The sequence below is a fragment of the Perna viridis genome, chromosome 3 (assembly GCF_037379345.1).
Source record: "Perna viridis isolate PV_CMFRI_1.1 ecotype Kerala chromosome 3, ASM3737934v1, whole genome shotgun sequence".
Lineage (NCBI taxonomy): Eukaryota > Metazoa > Mollusca > Bivalvia > Mytilida > Mytilidae > Perna > Perna viridis.
The window spans coordinates 31,737,382-31,761,570 of record NC_142447.1 but is presented as its reverse complement, the minus strand read 5'-3'; the positions used below and the strand labels follow the sequence as shown (position 1 = coordinate 31,761,570).

Here is a 24,189-nt window from a genome sequence, read left to right as displayed (position 1 = left end):
GATACAATTAGAACCTATACGATTGCCGATAGCCCATAGAGCATAGATGACATCAGTTATCATTATAGAAAACTACAATACATGTCACCACCATAAACCATATCTCATATGCATGATATGAAAAATTTTAACGTTAGCATGTTATACCATAGATAAATTAAATATGACGAAAACATGAAACATGACTCTTTTTAACGAAAAATCACCGGTTAGAAAACACTAAAATGGGTAGAAATCTGTATCATAACTCAATGCGATAACCATCTTACGAGAATTACTATGAAAACATGTCAAAATTATAGACAGTTAAAAACAAAGACAACAGCCACATGTTTGAAACGTAAATTAATTTGAAACGTCTGAACTGGTGTGGAGGTGGCAAGAACTTGCCAACTCTACACTTGTCACGTGACCAATATACTATTGGATCTACTAGATCACTAAATACCAAAACATCCCTCTACAAGCTGTAACGCAGAAAATTTTAATACGATGACGTGTAAAAATCAGGATTAAAATTGTCTTTAAGTTTAAAAATATATAAGGAATACACGTCCTAGTACATGTTCATCCTATCGCTGCATTTGCTTCGAAGTTGATAAACAAATATCAGCAACATCGAATGACGATTGGAAACGAATAAACTATTGAATTAAGAAAAATGACTTTTAGTGGAGTCCGAGTTGCTCATTTGCTTTTGTTACTTTGTATGTATGATTTAAGTTATTGTATGTTCTTTGTTGTGTATATCTTTTTCCATGTCGGGTCTTTGTCCCTGGATTACATTCTTTTGATTACCGCTATAACCTTGGTTCCTTTTATTACTCTTTCTAAACTAAAAAAAAATATTTCATTTATTTATATAAACGGTAAATAAAGAAATACTTGAAAAAGACTGTCTTACAGAAAGACTTAGAGTTTCTGGAAAAAAACATTTTCTATAACTGGCTTGTAACAAAAAAAAACATATTTATTTGACAATGCCATTTTTCAAGAGAATTTCCAAAAAATGGCTGTTTTTTGTTCCAAATTGAAAGTGAGTTTTTTTCAATATCATGCATGAATATATCGGCTCTCTTTCGATAAGTCTATGATGTCTGGCTTTTCAAAAAAGACAGTACATACTAAACCAGTACTTTATATTAACCATTTATTCTGAAGTCCCGAATAGTAACTTTAGACCGTCAATCCTTATGGTGTGAAAAGGTTAATGAAGTGCGGGGTTCTTATTTGCTTTTTAACTTTCTCTTAATTTTTGTATTGCTACATATAACTAAATACCGGCATTTTTGAAATTCACTCAACTTCCTTTTCTGAGACTGATACTGGTACCTAAATCACGTCGCACTTGAATCTCTAAACTTTATTTAAAACTCAATAGTTTTAAGTAAGTTTTACGTAGGTCAATGAGTGCTAATGCTTCGTTATTTTCAAAGACCCCGATGGCAAAAAAACATTGTCTACTATACATGACAAATATGTTATCGTATCAGCAGATAAAACCAAAAACAACATTGTTTTTTTTATGTGCAAAGCGTATTACATCCACTGTTTACTATCAGAGGCAGACGGCGAATAGTACTTGTAATAATAAGACCTACACTGTTACAAAACTCTCCAAAGAAGAGACGTGGTAGCAGCAAATTTGTGCTATCCTTCTACCAAAGACGATGGTTGTGATATACCGTCTATGTACTGGATTCCTAACTCCACAAGAATCCATACCAACAATGCTACATAGCTTTATCTGCAAAATGCACCACCAAAACTTTTTTTCAAAATTTTTAATCTCTGTACTCACAACTGTCAAAGAGGACACTTGTTACTCCCATAGTATTCATTCAATGTGGACCCTGAAGAATTAGAAAGATCTTTTTGAAACCCCCAATTTAAGATTATTGTAAGAATACAATAGCATTAAAACGTATGACTTTTCATTTTCATATACTTCTAATCACCATAGTTGAAATCCCGACTAAAAAGATTATACATCGTTGTTACTAAAAAAAAGACGGTACACTTAGATACAAATATGTAGATCTTGGTGGTAAAGATTCCTCATACTTTGTAAAAAAAAATCATATCATCTTCCAAATATACAGAAGAAGATATTTTCAAAAAATTCGAATTTTTTTTATCGACAACATATTTGTCCCGTGTGGTGGACGCGTTTTTCAACAAACGGTAGGCATTCAAATTGGAACAAATTGTGCTCTTCTACTTTCTGACCTATTACTATACTTTGATAAGACTGACTTACAGCTGATCTGATCATAAATAACGAAAATCTTTTAACTAAATCCCTTAATCTCAGTTTCCGCTACATAGACGACATATTACTGTTAAACAATCCTAGTTTAGGGGGTTTTGTACATCGCTTCTACCCCAGAAAACTTGAGATGAAGGATACGCCAGACACTGTGAAGTCAGTCTCTTATTTTAACCTACACTTAGAGATCGATGATAAAAGAAAACTTCAAAAAATCAAACTGTGCGACAAACGCGATGACTTTTCATTCTGTCAACTTTCCTTTCATCTGTGGCAACATCACTTCAGCACCTGCGTATGAAGTTTTCATATCACAACTCATACGTTATAACAGAGCTTGCTTAACTACGCAGACTTTTTGTATCGCGTCTCGAATGGGGTTATGTTGCTACAAGATTGAAGTCATCACTATTGAAGTTTTATGGTCGTCATCATGAATACGTGGATCGTTGCGGTGTATCCAAGTGCACTATAAAAACTGAGTTCTTCAACGTGGCATAGTTATCTTTCCTCTTGTCTACCTTGGACTTGACCTTTTATGAGCAACTGGGGGTGTATTTATAGGAAAGCAGAGGACGCCTACCCTACCGGTGCTCCTGGTCCATGATTCCATAGTTGCTTCTTCATATTTTTTTACCTTGTATGTTATGTGTGTCTATTTTCCATGTCTTGTCTTTGTCCCGGGAATACATTCTTTTTATTTTCGCTAAAATCTGTGTTCCATTGACTTCTCTTTCAGAAAGGTTAATTGAATTTAAAGTAAAACGGTGTACGTTAATATCTTTTATTGTGTTAACCTCATCTTTCATGTCCGCTGTCAAAACATTTCATAAAGGCAAAACAAAAATGCTTGTTCTTATATCAGTTGTATTAAAAACCAAAAGTAAACACCACAGCTGAACATGTAAAATGAATACAAGAATCCCCCCCCCCCAAAAAAAAAAACAAAAACAAAAACAAAAACATAATGAACACCAACATTAATATTATTGCGTAAAATGTTAACCTACCACAACTGTAGTACCATTTCAATGGCGATTATTGTGTTTGTATTTTGTACTAACAATACATGGAACTAAATTTTCCATAAAATACATTCATACAGGTTTAACAATTATAAGGTTTTTGAAAAGTATATATTTTTTCACCTTAAAAAAATAAGTTTCAAAAATGATTTGTACGCCAAAGAAAAAAAGGCCGAGAGGCGTTGGTAATATTGTCAAGTTTTGCAAGTAGAAAGCTCTATTTTGTCAAGCTGTTGAAAATACATGTGTCGGTTTATTGCTTTGAGGCTTGACCTAATATATCATCCATCCCATTCTATTCCACAACTAAATGTCAATCTCCATTTTTTATTTGGCCAACTATCCCATTTTATTCCACTACTAAATTTCAATTATCCAATCCCTTTAAAAATGAAAGTCAAAGCTATTATATACTGTTCAACACCAATATAACACCAACTATGCACCAACTGTTTTTATTATCATATCTTACATAGCTGACCTAAATTAAACACCAATGCAACATCAACTTAGCACCAATTTCCAATAAATCAAAAACCTTGAAAACTGCTTAAAACAACATCCTACATGGATAACATGATACTGTATTTCATCATCTTCCCTATTACAAACCACTTAAAATAATGATAAAGATAAACTTCTGGATATAAGACTAAGATACAATAACTAACTAAAATATTCTGATCTAGACATTAACTAATTATCATGGAAACATACACCATTACAATGAAAATGGGGACATAACTTATTGTAAGTTTAAACTGGTCTGTCAGTTAGTTGCTAGTAGTCCTTAGCTTGTACATTTGTGTAATTTATATTCGGTTTCTTTATTTCCAATGTAACAATGGATTCAGACCTTTTTGAACTGATTTGTAAGTGTCTTTAATTATGTATTTTTTTACAGTGACTAGATTTTAAAGGGGAGGGTTATGATCACGCCAAAGTACTTTAACCCCGCCGCATTCTTTTTGCTCCTGTCCCAAATTAGGACTTTGTTTCGTTTTTATCTTAAGTTTATGATAATGATACATGAGTATATAGTGGCAACTCTTTCGCTGTACCTGTGTATAATGGTGTTTTGTGGCCAGCTGTAGCTTGCCCTGTGATGTGAGGGTTTCCTCGTCGTTCATTGAAGGCCAACGGTTGGTCTTGGACTGTCATTGTCATCCCGATGGGGTTGTTGAGATAATCACGTGATTAATACTCATGTACCTAGTCTTGTTATATTAAAAACATAGGATTGAATTGTAATATGTTTTGATTTTAGTTTCTTTATTTTTCTAAAATATTTGCATCGTCAGAGAGAAGTACAAATAAACAACAACCCGACAATGATAATCAAATTTACGATATAATTTTAAAGTGATTGGCCTTATTTACCACATTCCTTTCTTCATTAGTTCGACTGAAGCCAGTTCAGTGGATAATTAATTTGATTTATTTTCTTTAAAGGCCATGGTTCTTTGAAGTAATTAGCAAGTAAAAATATACCTTTCATAAGGTTACCTAATTACCCGGAATAAAATGTTCATTTACCCCAACTTTGTTATTTGTGTTGAATGAATGTCTGCAATTAAGCCTTTTCTGATCCAAAAGCGTGCCTTTTGACGATTGACTAAAAAGTATTCTCGTCACAAAGTTATTTGGGGCTTCGTCAAAACATCAAGGCCATGCAATTGTCCTATCTAAATTGAATTTTCAAGGAGAAAAGACGGATAAGACACAAAAACTAAGACTTTCTTACCCAAATTAACTGAAAAATGCCAGATCCTGTTATCTGACCGGAAAAACGTACAATGTACATCATGTGTAGAAACTCATAGTATAAAGTATTCCTTAATAATGAATTACGCCTCGGATGGAAATGTATCATTGATAGTATCAGATTAGGTATTTGTTCATCACCTAATCTCATTTCTGTGACAAAAATAGTTTCCCAAGAAAAAGCACATTCTGTTTCAACGTTGATGACTTTAAGAGAGTAAAAGAAATTAAGTGTCCGTCAAATTTGCCCTTACTTTTGTAAGTGTTCTATTTTATATTATGATGTGAACTTAAATCAAGTCAAGCAGTAACAGCTGACACCTGATTTATGGATAAAAATTACAACGACGACTACGAATAACCCTGAACATATATAAATTGGATTATCAAATGCTTACAGTAAATAGGTAAATTTAATTGATTGATATAATGTTGATTAACTTTTGGATAATTAACACCTATTTAGCCTTTACAAGATCTAGCAATCAGATATGAAAACACATCTTCTTCTTGTCGTCAATTTCCTTTCATTTTTCATACGGAATTTCCATTTGTTGTAAGATGTTTGAAAAATGAAGTTGATCCATCTACCAAAATAGTATTATTACTTTTGTTTTGAAAATTGGGTATATTGTTTCTTTTTTTTTCAATTGTTAAGGTACGCGTGCACCGACTGTCTCTTTGATAAACACTTACACTAACTCCCAAAATATTTTGACAAAAGGTTGGTTTGTAAGAAATATATGATTTCGGTGACCTGGTCCATGCTCCCAGTTTTAAGTGGAGTCCGATTTGCTCATTTGCTTTCGTTACATTGTATGTATGATTTTAGTTACTCTGTGTTCTTTGTTGTGTATGTCTGTTTTCCATGTCTGGCCTATATTACATTCTTTTGATTTCCGCTATAACCTTTGTTCCCTTGATTACTCTTTGTTTAACAATTAATTAACATAATGAAATCAGAATTAGATATTTATAGATCTTTTGTTACAGTAACGAAAAGTTCCATGATTTATTTGCCGAACTCAATAATTTTATCAACTGAATCATTGTGAAGTCTTATATACAACTCTGGAAAGTTCACGTAACCATATGCATATATGTCTTTACTTTACGTGCCCACGTATTATTGAATATCTTACATGATATGATTACTCTTTAGCAGGGAATAATGCAAAAGAGAGGAAAAGTAACGAAAAGATAAGAGAAAAAGTATTAAATATACACGTTAAATAACAAGATGTCTATTATATTTCTTTCCATGTCTGGTCTTTGTCCCTGGATTACATTCTTTTGATTAAGGAATTCGATATTTTTAAAACACTGACTTCATTCCTTGTATTTCACATGATAGAACCTCTTGGTGATTGATTCGGCTTCTTATTGCGGTTGTTGTAAATACTTCTTGTACACAATAATTGTTTGGTTTAGATGATTGAAATGCTATTGGTCAAAGGTAACTTCTTTAAACACGTGCACAGCATATCGGAATTTGCAAAATATATGTAATCGGTATTTTCTGTATTTAATTTAATAGTGTGTAAAAGTATCAGGCGTACTTTAAATTTTCAATTTGATGATTTTTTTTTGCGGAATGGAATGCAAATAAACATGTAAGGTAAAATTAAAAAAAAAAAAACATTAACAATGGTGTGAATGCTTGTTTTTTTTAAAGATAATTGTAGTTGTCGTGAATCAGTTTTAATTTGGTTGAAAACATTGGTATTATTTTTGGAAATCCTTTTACCACAAACCAATCGAAAGCTTTTAATTAAGATATAAGATGCCAACCATTCGAAGTCAACGTTTAGTGAATTCCGATTTATAACTTGCACTGCTGGTGCAGTTTTGTTATATTGCGTTTCTTTACTGACAAAATACGATGCTAAAATCTGTTTGTAATCGATCTGTTCATATGGATACATTACCCTTATTGTCGGCCCTTCAATGCTTGCTTAAATGTGTCTTTATTATTTTTGTCTAGTTGGTATTTCTATACGAATATGACTATTTGCATACTAAGATTTTCTCAAAAATAAATGAGATTACATTCTTTTATTTCGTGCATCACTTAATATCATCCATCACTCGGTTATTAACTGAAACGTGGAGATGATTTTGTCAAAACTAATCATAACGAGAGTTTATATTTCAATGTTCATTTTCAAAGAGTAATCAAGGGAACCAATGTTATAGCGGTAATCAAAAGAATATAATCCAGGGACAAAGACCAGATATGGAAGAGTGATCAAGGGAACTAGGGTTATAGCGGAAAACATACATACACAACAAAGAAGATAGATTACCTTCGATTACCTGTTAATCTTTTACATGCGTTTAGGATTTTCCTATGAAGGACGAAGCTGCTTGTACTCAAATAATGACAGCGCAATGGCTGACATTTTGACCAATGCAAAATATGAGACTTCGCTCTTAATCTGCTTTAGATGTCCAAACAATCACTTCCTAACTACATACGTAATTTCCTAAATATTTAACACTTGCAGAACAATTTCAAGCCTTACAATAAAGGCTACAAATCATTGTGAAGATGAGGATGCTAACACTGATAATAAACCGATTTCCAATTTTACACGAGTCAATGCTCATAACAAATACTTTGATTTTCCAATTATCTAGGTAAATCGTTGAGTTTTATTTAATTCTTGATTGAGTGTTTAATTACTTTAAAAAAATAGCAATGTATCAATAAACTCTAGGATTAACGTGCATTGAAAGATTAAAATATGCCTTGTGGAAATCAATTATGCAATGTGAACGTTTTAAAAATGCTATCTGGAGAGGAACACGTTAAAATTCTAATAGCATAATCTTCTAATATAAAAAGTAAACATAAAAAATGTTATTTGTTCTTTCTTCGACATTTATTGAATTCTATTTGTAGAATACATTTCACGTTCAGTTTTTACATTAATGAACAGCAGTATTTTTAGACAAATAAAAGATTAAGTTTCATAAATTAAGTGACAAATATGTGAATGGTTTATTTTGTATGTATGTGAAATCGCGATATTATTTTTGGTTTTGGTGTGTTTCTTGTTTATGCATTGTTTATATTTTAACGATTTTATTGAATAGTTAAAATGTGAATAAATATTAAAATAGGCAAAAGCTTTATAACGTTAATGACCAGAATGGAGGCAATTTTAAACCTTAGAGATCACAGAGTAATTGAAGTTTGTTTGTTTAAATATTTGTTTGTTGGGGCTAAACGCCCGAGCAGCAATATTGCAGCTATATTCAGACGATGAACATGAAGTGGATGATAAAATGAACATGAAATGATGATGAAATGAAAAAGGGATGGGACACAAGGACAATGGGGTCGACAAATTTTGATTGCCACTGGAAATAGGGAGAGGTGGGTAGAGTCCGGCAATTCAGCCTCCTGTGGCGGAGCCCTATGGTTCCTACTTCGGGAGAATACCACAGTAGGGTTCTTTAACGTGCGAGGAACGTGGGATCTTTCCCAACACGGTGCACCACTATGGTTTGCGGTAAGGTTTTCGGTATTACAGCCTGACAACTCCAGTATGTAACACGGCAGGGGTACCCCATTCCACTACCTGGGGCACACAACCCAGTTGCTCTGTGGGTAGAGCGCCCTAGCCCCCGGCCAGGGTTCTGAGCACTATTTAGTCGCCTTTTACGACAAGCTTAGCGCTGCTGCAGGCCTATTCTTTTGACACCCGGATCAGTACGGGGCTAGAGTAAATGAAGTAAAATTCTTGCAGAGAATTCGTTAATAGAAACTGTTTTTTTTTTTCTTGGACCATGTGTCGATGGAAAGATGGTACCTTTTACCTTTTACAAATGTTACCAATTGGTCTTAACAACGGGGACAAATTGTAAGAGAATTTATTGAATCGCAATGTTTCTTGGCTATTGACTTTCACGAGTTGTTTAATTTCTGGACTGGATTATTACTATAAGTGATCCCATTTTCAAAACGCCAATGAAATACATGAAATTCGTTAGATTTCAACTCGTACAGCCACACCAAAAATAAACAGATACAAATGACGAAATATTACTTTTTTTTATAACAAAGCACATAGTACGATTTTTTGTTCACGGTCGTTTATTTTAGTCACAAGATCTTTAAATAGAGGAATGCATTTTTGACAAACGGAGTAATGAAGAGCAGTGTATTCATGTTTACAGAAATTTCTATGAAAATATTTTTGGATTAATATTTCAAGTGAATAATCACAAAACAATGAACCAGCAAGTATGTTGTTTTGACGTCATTGTTCGATGAAACGATGTACGTTATGCGTACACGATCTGATTAAGACAAAAGTGTAATAAATGTCAAATGGTATTATTCACTTGTCTCAATTATACGGCACAGAAGTAATCGTACGGTCAGTTTGTTTCGCTGAGTTATTTTGTGCATTACCTACTTAATGTAACGTTGATTCAGACTTGTTGCGATCATGGCAAGTCATATCGTGTCTGTCACATTACAGCTAAATTGTTTGTTTGTTTGTTGGGGTTTAACGTCCAAGCAGCAATATTTCAGCTATATTCAGACGATGAACATGAATTTGATGATAAAATGAACATGAAATGATGATGAAATGAAAAAGGGATGGGACACAAGGACAATGGGGTCGACAAATTTTGATTGCCACTGGAAATAGGGAGAGGTGGGTAGGTTCGGGCAATTTAGCCTCCTGTGGCGGAGCCCTATGGTTCCTACTTCGGGAGAATACCACAGCAGGGTTCTTTAATGTGCGAGGAACGTGGCATCTTTCCCAACACGGTGCACCATTATGGTTTGCGGTCAGGTTTTCCGTATTATAGCCTGACAACCTTAGCATGTAATACGCCAGGGCTACCCCATTCAACCACCTGGGGCACATATCCCAGTTGCTCTGTGGGCAGAGCGCCCTAGCCCCGGGCTAGGGTTCTGAGCACTATTTAGTCGCCTTTTACGACAAGCTTAGCGCTGCTGCAGGCCTATTCTTTTAACACCCGGACCTGCACGGGGCCATTACAGCTAAATGCCTTTGAATGTAAGTGCATTGTACAAATATTTGGCTAAGATTTAAAGAAGTAAGCCTGTGAGCGTTTCCGTGCAGTCATGGCTTCAATACGTCTCTTACAACAGAAAATGTTTTACAAGATGACATACCGTAAAACATGACTGGCTTCAATTATAGCTTGACCAATCATAAACATAGTATTTGCCTAGTTCGGATATTCATATAGCCCGTGTCAATTTGGTCTTTTTTATCCTGCCTTTATTTGCTATTTACAATGTAACTTTCTTAACACTCATCAAGAAAAGATAAAGTCATGTCAAAAATTTATGTTATGGGTTTAATATATAGGTGTCGACTATATAATTAAACAATCGAACACTGTCAGCTTTAATATTGTTACAGTAAATTCAAGGAAAACTTAGATTCAAATACGATACTTATGTTTTGAAGGAATGAAGACTTAACAGAGAAAAACAAAAACAAAACCATTTAATATCATATGTTTTAAGAATCAGGAAAATCTTAATAATTAAGCAGCATTTAAACAATTAAGAGACTAAATGTTGTATACTTTCTATGGAAACTACTGAAGGAAAACGATGGTAGCAACAATTAAAAATTGAAATTACTTGTCAATTTAAATGTTCAAAGAAAAACCAGAAGAAAGAAAGTAACGTAAACTGTCTTTAAACAAATTCAAATGGTTTAAGGGAAATCAAGGTAATCAAAAGAATATAATCAAAGGATATCAACTAGATAGAGAGAAAGAATAAAGATAAACTGTTTTTATTTTTTATTTATGATACGATTAAACAATGTACTTTTCCAGAATTTATTGATGTGTAAAATCGGACCGTTCACTCACAAAACCAACCGAATTCTGAAAGAAGACTTTTATGTTAGGTTTGAAATTGTCCGATTTTATACATTCTTTAATTCTTGAAAAACAGTTATGTTTCATCCTCATAATTCCAAATAAAAACTATCTGAAGTGTATTTATCGCCTCTTTTTATTGTGATTCTCATTCTGTAAAATTGACTGCCGAAATCCACAATGCAAATGGCGGAATGACATGATTGTCAATAACAATATTCGAAGTAAAAGGTGCTTTTGACAATTATATTCTTTCAAAATTGTTGTTTTGAATATACGATTATAAAAACAAAATAAATGGAATAAAGCAGAAAATAATGCTTCGCGTTGTTTTCAATCGACAAATTGTTACGCGCAAAAATACACAATGCACAAAATTGACATATATAATATATGATAGGCTTTTAATCCTCTGTCGAAGTAATTTATAATAATTTATAAAAAAAATAACCCCAAACTCATACAAGAACTTGTATATACCACAACCCTCTACATGCTATGAAACAGGTGTTTATATTAGAAAAATGCATACTCTTTTATACACTAAAACTGTGCCTTTAACAATAGTGCGACCCACCCCCTTTTTCAAGAAATTGCAAGATTGAATGCAAGTTTACTTCACAACCATAAAAAAGAGAATTGGACAATTTAGATAGTCAACTAACTCCGTATTCAAAAGAAACTACTTGGTACTGATAAATTTATTTTTTTATCTGTAGGAAAAATTTGCTAAACAGTATGACTAACTAACCCTGCCTAGACAGACTTATGCATTACCCAGAAATCTGCCTCAATTGAAACATATGTATTTTTTAAAATATTTACAATGTACCCCTTACCTTTTTATACCAATCGAATATAAATTTATATTTACTTCAGATCAGTTCTATGTCTCTGGAATGACCAGACCAATCCGAACGTTGAGGTCAGGCCAAGCCTGATAATGTTTTAAGTAATGCCATGGAAATGAATGTATAAAAAATTTGAATTCTTTACCGATATCTCTGCCAGTTTCAGTATAATTAATTATATTTTGGGAAATCACTTCAAAAGACTTTAATCTTTTTTAAGAACATCAGTTTTATAAATTTGAGGACTTAATGAAAATTCTTGCCTTAATCCTATATAATTCATCTTAGGCAGATTACTCGGAATTATCGAGTGGAGGAGATTACAGACTTTGAGGTTACAATCAATCATACTTTTTTGTAATCTAATTGAATTACTTAATATAAATGTATTACCTGATATTTACTTTCAGATCACTAGTATAAAAAACTAGCTACAAAAATCAAGCGTTAATACAACAGAATGCATTATTAGCATAGAGGTTCTGATGAACCTCGTAAATACTGAAGTCAGAAGAATGACATGTATGTTAGTGGAATGACAGGTTGATGAAGAAAACACAACCTCGCGAATAATAACTGTAGGTATAGTTTGAGAGATATAAAACTTTTTTTTATATGAAAAGGGTTAACAATGATAGGGTATTTATGATCTGTGATCATTGAAAACGTTGAACTCACAGATAGAATAAATGAAGGTTTTGTAAAGTATTTTCTATTTTCATAAATAAAAAAATGTATTTTTCGTTACCATACAAAAAAAAGCTTCTATCTTATAAAATAATGTGTACAATTAAGTAACTCCACACTAATGTCTGCAGTTCAACGTTTATAAAATAAACAGAAACCTTTCTTAAATTCTGTTAAAAAATTACTCAATCGGAACAAAGAATTAAGACCAACCTTATCATAGCAGCGGGCCAAGCACCGTCCATGAGGTACCCAGTGTGAGTAGGACTGGTCGTGGCGGTAGAAATCATTATCACATAAAATCCAGTTATAATGAAGTAACAATGTCACTATCAACAACAATGTTTCCATAACTCTCTACAAAGTTGTTCTGCTAACAATCAATATGATATAGCATCCTTTTCCTTATGCCAGTCTTAAAGCAGTGTTTCCTGTGAAAAAAAAATGTGCAATTAGCTTTTCCACTTTTGCTCAAAATTTACTGAATAATCAAATAGTTTTCAATACCATATAGTTTTATATATAAAAACAAACAAACAAACAAAAACAACAGGAATTTCAACTTCGACATGTTGCATATTTTTACTTACCAGTATTTTTAAACAGTTAATGAAAGCAAAAAAGTTTGTCGTTATGAGATTATGATTTCAAGTAATAGTTGCCCATCTACCAATGTTATGATACTGAATTCTCTTCGATATCGGTTATTTCTATAATCTGTGTTTCCACCACCACATTTTTGTAAACGTCAATGAAATGAAATGTCTCATTTCTTGATGACATGTTAATCATCTTAATAAGTTAAGTGACATGTGAAAAGGATTTATGTTTTTTTTTCTAAAATCATTATTGCATATTTATGTCCGGTATACTAGTTTACAAACTAACTTTATTGTCATGTAGTTGTGACGACAGTAACAACGAAACGTGGTGCCAATGTCAACATTGTAGAATTCCAAGGTAACGACTCTTAAAACTCATTTTCAGTACCTGTAGGGTTTTACCGTAATTAAGTCCCTACATTTATATGCAAACCACTTAACATATGTAGATATACCTGTAGTACGAAAGTACACCCGGAAGCATAATCGAAGAATGTATAGGGTATGAGGTGTAAAAATTTGCATATTTACGTACGTACTTTATTTTATAACATTTACCGCAATATTTTTATGTCGTAATGTAGAATTCAATATCACAACATTTAGTACAATTGTTGATTTTTTTATTCACTAAAGCTTGGATGGAAAACCGATCATTATTTTTTTATTATTCAAATATTTTGTTATCTGTTCATATTTTAAGACTGAAAATTATTTCAAGGCGTTTATAAAACACAGTGACAACCACTCTTTAACTTTCTTTTTTTTCTTTCCGTAAACGTTTGTGTAAAATGGCGTTAAGTTTCCTGATGTTTGATTTTTTATAATTTATGGTCGATTATTAGAGAGGTTGTTAGTGATTAGCATGCAGTGGGCATTGCGGGAACGACGAATTCGGTCGAGTGAAGGTGACAAATAATAATCAGTATATCGCTTTTGCTTTGACTTTTACACTATAATGAATGCTAAAATAATATGTATTTCACATTTTTGTGCTTAAAATATTATTACATAATAAGTAAGTTTAATTGAGGAAAGCTAAAATACTTTCACCGAGATAATTTTTCAAAACATTCACGAAGTGAAGAACTACTACACTATTGAAAAGTTTTAATTGCATTTCTTGTTTAAGCATGAAAATGTTCATTTCCTGACATATATATGTTGTTTTCGGTTTTAAAAAAAATAAGAAATTCATTTTAATTCCATGCTGAAGAGCAAAGTCCACAGTATATGGTAAGGCTATCGTTGATACATTATACTACAAATGACATCTAGTTCCAACTTCAAAGATGTTACAATATAAGTATGGTGAAAAGGAACTACGTTAAATACACAAACAAAGATTTTAATAAAAAATAAGCAATTGTTTTAATCACCAAATTCAAATTCATATGCCAACCTTCCGTACGAAGAGTAAATAAAGGGTTACAATAAAATTACCGAACTGATGAAATATACAGTAGTCAAAACGAATAGTCAAAAGGAAAGTCCGTATAACAAATGGGAATATAAGGGTAAAAACTGGAAAATTGGAAATTACCGCAATGGTCCAGACATTTCAGAATGAATGGTAGGTAAAACCATTTTTATAATGCGTTCAACCTCCCGCTTTAATATAGGTTCATTATTTCCGGTATATTTCAACCATAGAGGGCAACATAAAATTGCCACCAGTAATATTTTTAAAGAAAAGCATGAACCTAATCATTCCAACATGCACCGGTACTGCATGGACATGTTTTCTTCGAGTCAATGCTTAAAACATAAAATATTTTTATCATCAGGAAAAAACTATAAATCTTACGACTACTTCTCCATCCCATATCTTCAATTTAAAATTTTTAACTGAAGCATAGCATCACCATCAACCTTCATCCTGCCTTATAAATAAAGAAAGTCCCTATTAATTTGGTTTTGATTACTTGAATCTATTTTGTATTCTGTAAGTATAATAAATTTTAATATTTTAGATTGTCATAATGCACGTTTTTTTATTCGACGCATTCAAAACATTTTGTAATAGACTCAATAAATGTATCTGCCTGCACAACATAACATAAAAAAAGAATTTGCCTTCCAAGTAATGCATGGATTTGACTAATAAATCAAGATTAAACGTCTTACTGTTTGGTTTCTTTTATAATAGGTCTCGAATGAATATATCAACTTCAGACCAACGGAAACAAAACGGACAAACTAATCTAAAACACAATATAAACCTAGGTAGTTACCAATAAATAAACCTTTTCCCTTTACATTTAATTTCCAAACATAAAAAAGGCGATAGATTTTATAAATATATATATTTCATTTTTTTCATCAGCAAACTATATATCTAATATTGCTATTTTGTTTCGCGCAATTTTATCGTGATCGGATCTGGCGCACATTTATACGCATGAGTGGATAACTTGGTATACCTAATTACTGGTATCAGAGAGAAATTATGATTATGAAAACGAAATGAGCGAAATCAATTAGTTCAGCATTTATGTGTCCATCTTTGTCGAAGTCACACATATAAACGAAGCGCCCTGTGCAGGTCCGGGTGTCAAAAGAATAAGCCTGCAGCAGCGCTAAGCTTGTCTTGTCGTAAAAGGCGACTAAAGAGTGCTCAGAAACCTAGCCGGGGGCTAGGGCGCTCTGCTCACAGAGCAACTGGGATGTGTGCCCAGGTGGTGGAATGGGATACCCCTGGCGTGTAATATGCTGGGGTTGTCAGCCTATAATACGGAAAACCTGACCGGAACCCATGGTGGTGCAGCGTGTTGGGAAAGATGCCATGTTCCTCGCACGTTATAGAACCCTGCTGTGGTATTCGATAGGAGTAGGAACCCTTGAGCTCCGCTACAGGAAGCTAAATTGCCCGACCCTATCCCTCCCTCCCTTTTATCTTGTGGCAATTAAAATTTGTCGACCCTTTTATCTTCGTGCCCCATTCCATTTTTTATTTTATCATCATCATTTCATGTTCATTTTATCATCAATTTCATGTTCATCGTCTGAATATAGCTGAAATATCGCTGCTCAGGCCTTAAACCCCAACAATCAATCAATTAATCATATAAACGAAGCCGCGGACATTAAAATCTTAAAACATTAAATGAATGGAACTTGACAAAATGGAAACAAAAATGAGAAGGCGGAAGTAAAATATTTTGTTAAATTGGAGAAATTTTATCATTGTTCTTTTTGAGTGTCAAAAATTGCGGTTCAGATACACGACGCCTCTGGATATTTTGTACACTGCTTCGTTTATATGATGTGTATGTGTGAATTATAGGGAAATCAAGGGGACAAATATAGGTAAAACCAACAGAGATAACGACTCAACAAGAAAAATGGACGCACACAACAAATAACATTAGATACCAAAAGTAATACGCAAATAGAACAAAAGTAAATGAACAACCTGTACTTAAAAGAAAATTGGAGCATGGACCAGTTGTCTTCTGGTTTTCTAGAAATACACCGCCGAGTTGCTCCTAAAATGTCATATCCAGGTAAGACGAAAGAGGATATATAAATCGCAAAAATATTTCAATACATTACGTCCAATCACCAGCTTCATGATTATTATCGTATACAGACACTTTGGTCAAATTTACTTATAAAGCATGGTACTCTCCAGACTAGTTTCTCTATTAGGCTACATTCCCTTCGCTGATTGCTCATTTAAAGACGTTTGAACTATACAAGGCTGACTCGTGTATTGTACATTACTTTATTCAGGTAAACATTAAAATCCATTTCAGTTTCAAGACTTAGTGTAAACAATGCTGTTTTTTTTATACAGTTTAGATTTTTATAGGCGTTGCTTCTTACATATATTGTTATCTTCTGTAAGGATGTTATGTCAACCCTTTATTTACAATCTTACAATGTTCGGCTGTCATGCTATTTTGTTTTGTTTTGTGGTTTACATTTCATGTAAAGTAATACTTCATATTGTATTCATATCTTCTTGAAACAGAACACAATATCTCGTCAATGTTACTGTTTCTGTAAAATGTATTTGTATTAAGTATTTGTCTTACATTTCGCCTTCCAAACAAGCTTGTAATATGTTTTGTCATAAATTTAATTTGATTTGCAACAAACCTGATATTTGGTTGGTACTCAGGCATTATAGGTATTAAACATATACTAACTTTGTACCGTGATGTTAATAACGTCGGTTGGAGCATTTTCATGGTCAAATATGACAGGTTGTCTTTATGAACAAATTTAATTCACTAAAGACGCACTTCATAGGGACATATAAATCATAGTCTTTGATGAAAACAGGTTGTCGTTAGGACAGGTTTGACTGTTCTCACAATCTAAATGACGTTTTGAATAAAAATCAAATCTTAATTTTGACTGGAATCGATTAGACATTACGCTTCGAAGAGTAAATTGTCACTCATTTGATTTATTGCATATTTTGGTTATGAACTAGAAACTCCATACGAAAGATTTTCCATTCACATAAACTGCTTATAAACACTGCTTTAGTAAAATTGAAACTAAAAGAGTTAATATACATTTTTGTATTTAAACCTCAGTATTGAAACACATGAATTAATGTTTTAATTTTTTTTCCTTATAAATAATCAAATAATGTATATACTATTTCATTTACTTAAATGAAGTACTTATAATGTAATACATTAAACGATGGAAAATAAGAACTTTAATTGTGATTATAATGTGATGTTTTGTAAAGCCTGCTGACAACATGAAGTATGTTATTTCAGAAGAATTAATTGCTTTTTTTACGGTTACTAGCCATCCGAGCTGCATTTTGTTACAGGTTTAATTTTATTTGTACGTATTTCTTTTCTTAAAGAATCTATAAGTCTATAAGTATGTCTTACTATTTATTTGATCCTGCAAAATACCGCACCATTGGTACAATAAATACTTGACAATCTAATTCTATTATCTTCTTATTCTATCCTGCTGACTAGCTTTTTTGGGTGTCTTCTATAATTTTATCATTGCACACACTGCTATGTATGTAAGTTCCATAACTAACTTTTGCAATGCAATGAAATTTTATTGCAGAAAAAACTATGTGATGGAGTTACATACCGACAGAACATTTATAGCGCAGACTTTATCTTGCTAGAACATGAAGGTAGGATCACAATCGTAAAAAAATCGTCTAATGTTATAGGTTATGTCCACACAACAGTTGGAAACTAAGAAATCACTGTTAAATTAATTGACCCTTAAACATATAAATACTTTATACCTTGGACACATAAATGTATTCAAAACAAATATATATATTCACATTACATAGGCATAGTATTCATCTTGGTACAAAATTAATAGGCTACACAACTATTAAAATTCAATATACTTGTTTTATCAGAAATCTTAAAGTGTAAGAAGAAATATTTAAAATCAGTATACAAAGAATTTAGTCTTTACATTTCAGGTTGGTTAAATGCAGTAGGAAACTAATGACGAAGTTGCAAATGGCTGTATAAAAGATAATAAAAATTAAAATTTTAAAATTTGATTGAATCACTGGTCCAGGCCAAAGTAAATTGCCAAAAAGAAATACAAGCAAAAATGATAGACCAAAAGTTATGTAAACATGAGTGTTAGGAAGATTAATTGTTAAAACAAAAAAAAATGGATAAGTACGTAATATATACGTGGTTGAATTTTTGCATTGAAGTTGAAAGAAACGTGTAAAAACAGGAAGTGAATGTTCCACTAACTCAAAGATTTCACACGCAGTACAATTAATTAAATTTGTATTTGAAATATTACCCATACATTTTAATTCACATTTCTCATCATTCCCTCAAGGCAGGTTCATGATTTCTGTGACGACAAACAGGAAGATAATGCTTGACCAAATCGAAAATTTCATGCAAATTTCCACCCAACTGAATCTGCATCCAATGTCGTAATTATTAAGTGTTAACAGAAGCTTTGCGAGCATAATCAAATTAAAAAGAAGAAAAGTGTGAGGAAAAGATGAAGTTAATGTACAACAGAGTTGCTGGTTCAACCCATCGGACAAAATATTAGCTGATCTTGAAACTTGAAGTTTTTCTAAGGTAAAGTTCTGCTCAAAGCTGAAAATTAATACCAAACTGCACCTAGCACGGTTAACACACTCATCAAGCTTCAGCAATATACCTCATTAGATATTGTTCCAATAAATTTTTAAAGCAATGAAAAATTTCTATACAACAGTTTCAAATCCATACAGAAAAAAAAGACGATTAACACCGGGGAACCTGTTCAGGTGCAAATCAATTTCCTGTTGCTTCTCATGAAGGATTGAACTAAAATAAATTACAGGACAGACATTTGTAAAAGTATTGACAGCAGTATTACTTAAAGCCCCATTTGCTTAAATCAGCGGCATTTAAAACCTCTCAAATTTAGTATACATATTAACTTATACCTACTAATTACTACAAAACAATCCCTAAAAAACAAAACAATAAAGAATACTCAATTATATTTCCTTTTAACAAGATAAATCCTTCTTGGAGAACTATTTCTATACATCCAACGCCGTGTAAAATAGGCTAAGAAATCAATCTATGTTCTTATAACGCTCGTTTCTTTTACCCGTTTTAAAACTTTTTTTCCAAAAACACACGGACATTAAACTTAAATGTTAATGCAAAAATAGGAATTATGAGTGGTGACCTCACTCATTGATACTTCCTGCTAGCAATACTATACAAGCAAAGATCGGATAATCTACATATAACGAGATAGATTACGGAGGAAGGAAGCAACTCCAACAATAAGTATGATGAAAAAAAAATACTGGTATTTCATATGTTCTACATTAATATATAATTTACTATCCATATCAGATACACTAAACAGCTGCGCAACTGTTGTATTGAATATAATTCGTACTTATCAATGAAAGGTTATTTTTTGGGAAAATTAAAAAATAAATAAATAATTAAATAAAAATAAATAGAAAACATCATAATATATATATATAAAAAAAAGTATGAAACAAAATAATGGTTATGATGATTATTCGTTGGTGTTTCAAGTAAGAAACTTTTTTCGTATTTTTATATCTTGAAACAATACGTCTCTATGATGTAACAATAGCTGAAGAAATCCCGAGTTGATTTTGGTACATTTCAGGTAGTTACCATATTCATTTTATATACTTCAATATATACAGGATTAGAATAAAACATTTGTGTAGTATATATAGGTGGTTATATTCTGAATATTACATTTCAGAATCTGTATCACCCCAAGGACAAACGGTCCGCGGGATGATATAGGTCGAGAGTGGATACCGCATGTGATACAGATTTTAACATGTCATGTTCATTATATCATATATTTTAGCCATACTTCAAGTCTGTTTTGTGTAGGGGTGCGATATAGGGTGAACGATATAGGGTTGAAACAATCAGTCGTGATGCATATACAAAAGAAGTATTATTCAATATTAATATATGATATATACTTATATCATATGATCTTTCAGCTTTCTGTTAATGAATTATCGTAACCGAAGAGAAAAATTATGTTACCCCTCAGCTATTTTTAAATCACCACAACGTTTAAATTTCTTTACACCGTTCAATTAAAAAACAACTAAAATCTGAAGAATTTGACTATTCTTCTCGCAATATAAATAAGGTGAAGGTTTGAAGCATTCAATCTTTAACAAATTATTACTTTCCTCTGTGAAATCAGACTGTTTGTAAATCATGGTAATAAACAAACATGCAAGTCTTTTCATAAAATAACATTATTCAAAATATTAAAGGAAATGCAGTAATGGCATTCATTTCTTTTTAAGTGATAGCAAATCGATGTATGAAATATATGAAATGCACTGCGATTTCATTATCAGAGGGAGATAGCTTTTTTCCTCATATCATCCTATTTGATATCGAACTCGCTTTTCTGCATTCGCTAACACCTATAAGACAAACGAACCGTCAAATCGTCTTCAATAAACCATTAACAGTATGCCCACTTTGGCAAATTCGTGTACGTGTGTTGGAATAATTATAACAGATTTATGACCTCATGTATGAATCAATCGTTATAAGAGTGCTCAATTTCACAAAAAAATATAACGTGAACGATTAGTCCTAAATTATGACGTCATTGCCTAAAATAGAATTGTAACGTCATTGCTTTTGATCGATTTTACATTTAGGACTTAATGTGTACCTTCACATATCTATTTATGATATCAACTTCCATGATTTAATTTCCCAAACTTTTTTCTCCTTATAAATAAAAATAACTTTAAATCATAAAATGTCTGACACTTAAGCCCAACCAACAGTTTGAAGTTAAACAACCAGCCGTTATGCTAAAATTCAATTAAATAATGTATAAAATTATATAGACCATTTCTAATTAATTTGTACTTATCTAATATTTGTATGTTTTAGACAACTCACTAGTGTTTTATATACCAACTCTCTATTTCCATAATGTTATGAATTCCGTTTGTTCATTTGTCTATTGATACATTTTCTTGCACTATCCAATTTCCAATACATAATGTTTAAACATCTGTTTATGTTATATATGGCCATTTGTTTTTTCAATAATTAATACAAAAACGACATGTGCAAACATTTGAAACTGAAACATGTTTTCTCAATACGTATATAAAAAGGTACTGTTGTTTCTGTTTTGCTATTATTATTATTTAAATGAACAGAGTAGACCGGAAATTATTTTGATTGTTTCACATCTACAAATATCTATTCAGATTACAATAAATTATTAAAAGAGGGGAGAAATGTTACAAATTCATTCAAAATTAATATCTTTTACCAGATAAAAAAGAACCAACAAGCAAGACATAACTCTTCATAGCAATTTTATCTTGAAGTATTATGAAACGGAGGCTTTTCCAGTCAACAAGCAAGATCGTATTTAGCCTAAAACGTGGTGTAAGGGATGATATCTTAATCAATTACGCTTCTGCAAAACAAATTTTATTTGTTTTTTACGCGTGCTTTATTGCTCACGATGTCAAATGATAAAAAGAATAGTGAACAGTGAAAGTCAGATTCTTATTGAAACCTTGATGATATTAATACGCTTGGCAGTCACGATATTTATACGCTTGGCAGTCACGATATCCATACGCTTGGCAGTCACGCTAGTCAGTATTTTAAACACCAATACAGAACCTTTCTGTAAGATAATAAATTACAGATTACAACCATAAATGTCTTTTATATATAAACGCATAAAAGTTAGTGTGGTTGTTTTATTGAGATTGTTCTCAAAATTTTCTTCATACTTCTAAAATTATTCTGGCTTAAATGCATTCAATTATGACAAAATTAATTAAAAGAATGGTGAAAGTCCTTTATTTGTAAAAGAGGAATCAAAGGAACCAAGAATACAATAATTAAAAGTTTATATATGGACACCGACTTTTATAAACTTTCAGTGTGATTGCTTATAGATTAAAGATTTGCGGTTATGCGTAAACGCAAACCTAAGTCTTTTTTATCGTGATATTTTGGTTTCTCGGTTTGATCATTTATATGTTTTTCTGTTTATTAGAGAGGAAATGAGTACGATTGGAGACTATGAAGACTAAACAATGGAATAATACCGCCTGATTTATTGCATATATCGAGACGTTAATTAGAGATATTTCTAAGATTGTTATTCTTATTTGATACCAAGTACAATTTCATCCAATTTGCTGTCTTATCGCTTTTATCTCATACAATCTGAAATTCATTTGAAGCTTTTATTTTTTATCGTGTAATATAAATTTTCTGTGTAATAGTACTGTGTAACAGCACTAATTCATTTCGCCGAAACTCACATGGCCACTATGGAAGCGGCAGGTTTGGCTAGCAATAAAACATGGTTTATCCTTTCATTCACTTTGAAGTGAAAGTATCAAGTCAGGAACATAGTAACTGTTTTCATTCCTCTCCGATTTTCTGTTTTGTGATAAACTATTTTCATCAGACTGAGATATGCATTAATGAAATAATTCAAGCTGAAAACGTGTATCTGTTCATTAAAAAAAAATAACGCAGCATTTTTAATGTACCAAATCAGTTTATTATTTTAAGCAGCTGTGTTTTTAACAGTGCAAAGAGCAATCAAGGGAATCAAGGTTATAGCAGTAATCAAAAGAATGTAATCAAGGGACAAAGGCCAGACATGGAAAACAGACATACACAACAAAAAACATAAAGTAACTAAAATATATACACAAAGTAACAAAAGCAAATGAGCAACTCGGACTCCACTAAAAACTGTGAGCATGGACCAGGTGCACCGGTAGGGTACGCGTTCTCTGCTTGTCTAGAAACACCCGCCGAGTTGCTAAAAAGGTCAAGTTCGTGGTAGACGAAAGAGGAAAGGAAAACTATGACACACTGAACAAATCAGTTTTCATGGCGCAGATGGATACAACGTAACGATCTGGGAGTTCATGATTACGACCATAAAAACTTCTGTAGTGATGACTAATAATATAATATTAATTGAAAGGCATGAAGGTACAGTTTTTTGCTCTTCTGTTTTTTGTTTGTTCGTTTGTTTTTTGGTTGTTTTTTGCATATCTAAAAATGTGTTCATTACACGTTATAATCAACCAAAGCTTCAATATAACAAAAAATAATTAAGGAGGTGATGGGAATCGGGTACAATATTTTCTAAAAAGAACTTGTGCCATGTACCGTCTGGAAATATTCGTTTTGTTTGTTTGTTGGGGTTTAACGTCCGAGCAGCAATATTTCAGCTATATTCAGACAATGAAAATGAAATGGATGATAAAATGAACATGAAATGAAAAAAAAAGGATGGGTCACAAGGATAATAGGGTCGACAAATTTTGATTGCCACTGGAAATAGGGAGAGTTGGGTAGGGTCAGGCAATTTAGCCTCCTGTGGCGGAGCGCAAAGGTTCCTACTCCTATCGAATACCACAGCAGTGTTCTTTAACGTGCGAGGAACGTAGCATCTTTCCCAACACGGTGTACCACTATGGTTTGCGGTCAGGTTTTCCATATTATAGCCTGACAATCCCAGCATGCAACACGCCAGGGGTACCCCATTCCACCACCTGGGGCACACATCTCAGTTGCTCTGTGGGCAGA

At 32.4% G+C, this 24,189-nt stretch overlaps 1 protein-coding gene across 1 annotated transcript in view; it reads right to left on the bottom strand.

Annotated features, from left to right (window-relative positions):
* Positions 1-24,189, bottom strand: part of LOC148621870 (uncharacterized) — a 110,619-nt gene that overhangs the window by 66,553 nt on the left and 19,877 nt on the right. Inside the window, exon 2 of the mRNA XM_088576667.1 lies at positions 12,696-12,913. Within this exon, the coding sequence (XP_088432793.1) occupies positions 12,696-12,833 (138 nt within the window). The 5' untranslated portion in view covers positions 12,834-12,913. The remainder of the gene's footprint in view (positions 1-12,695; positions 12,914-24,189) is intronic.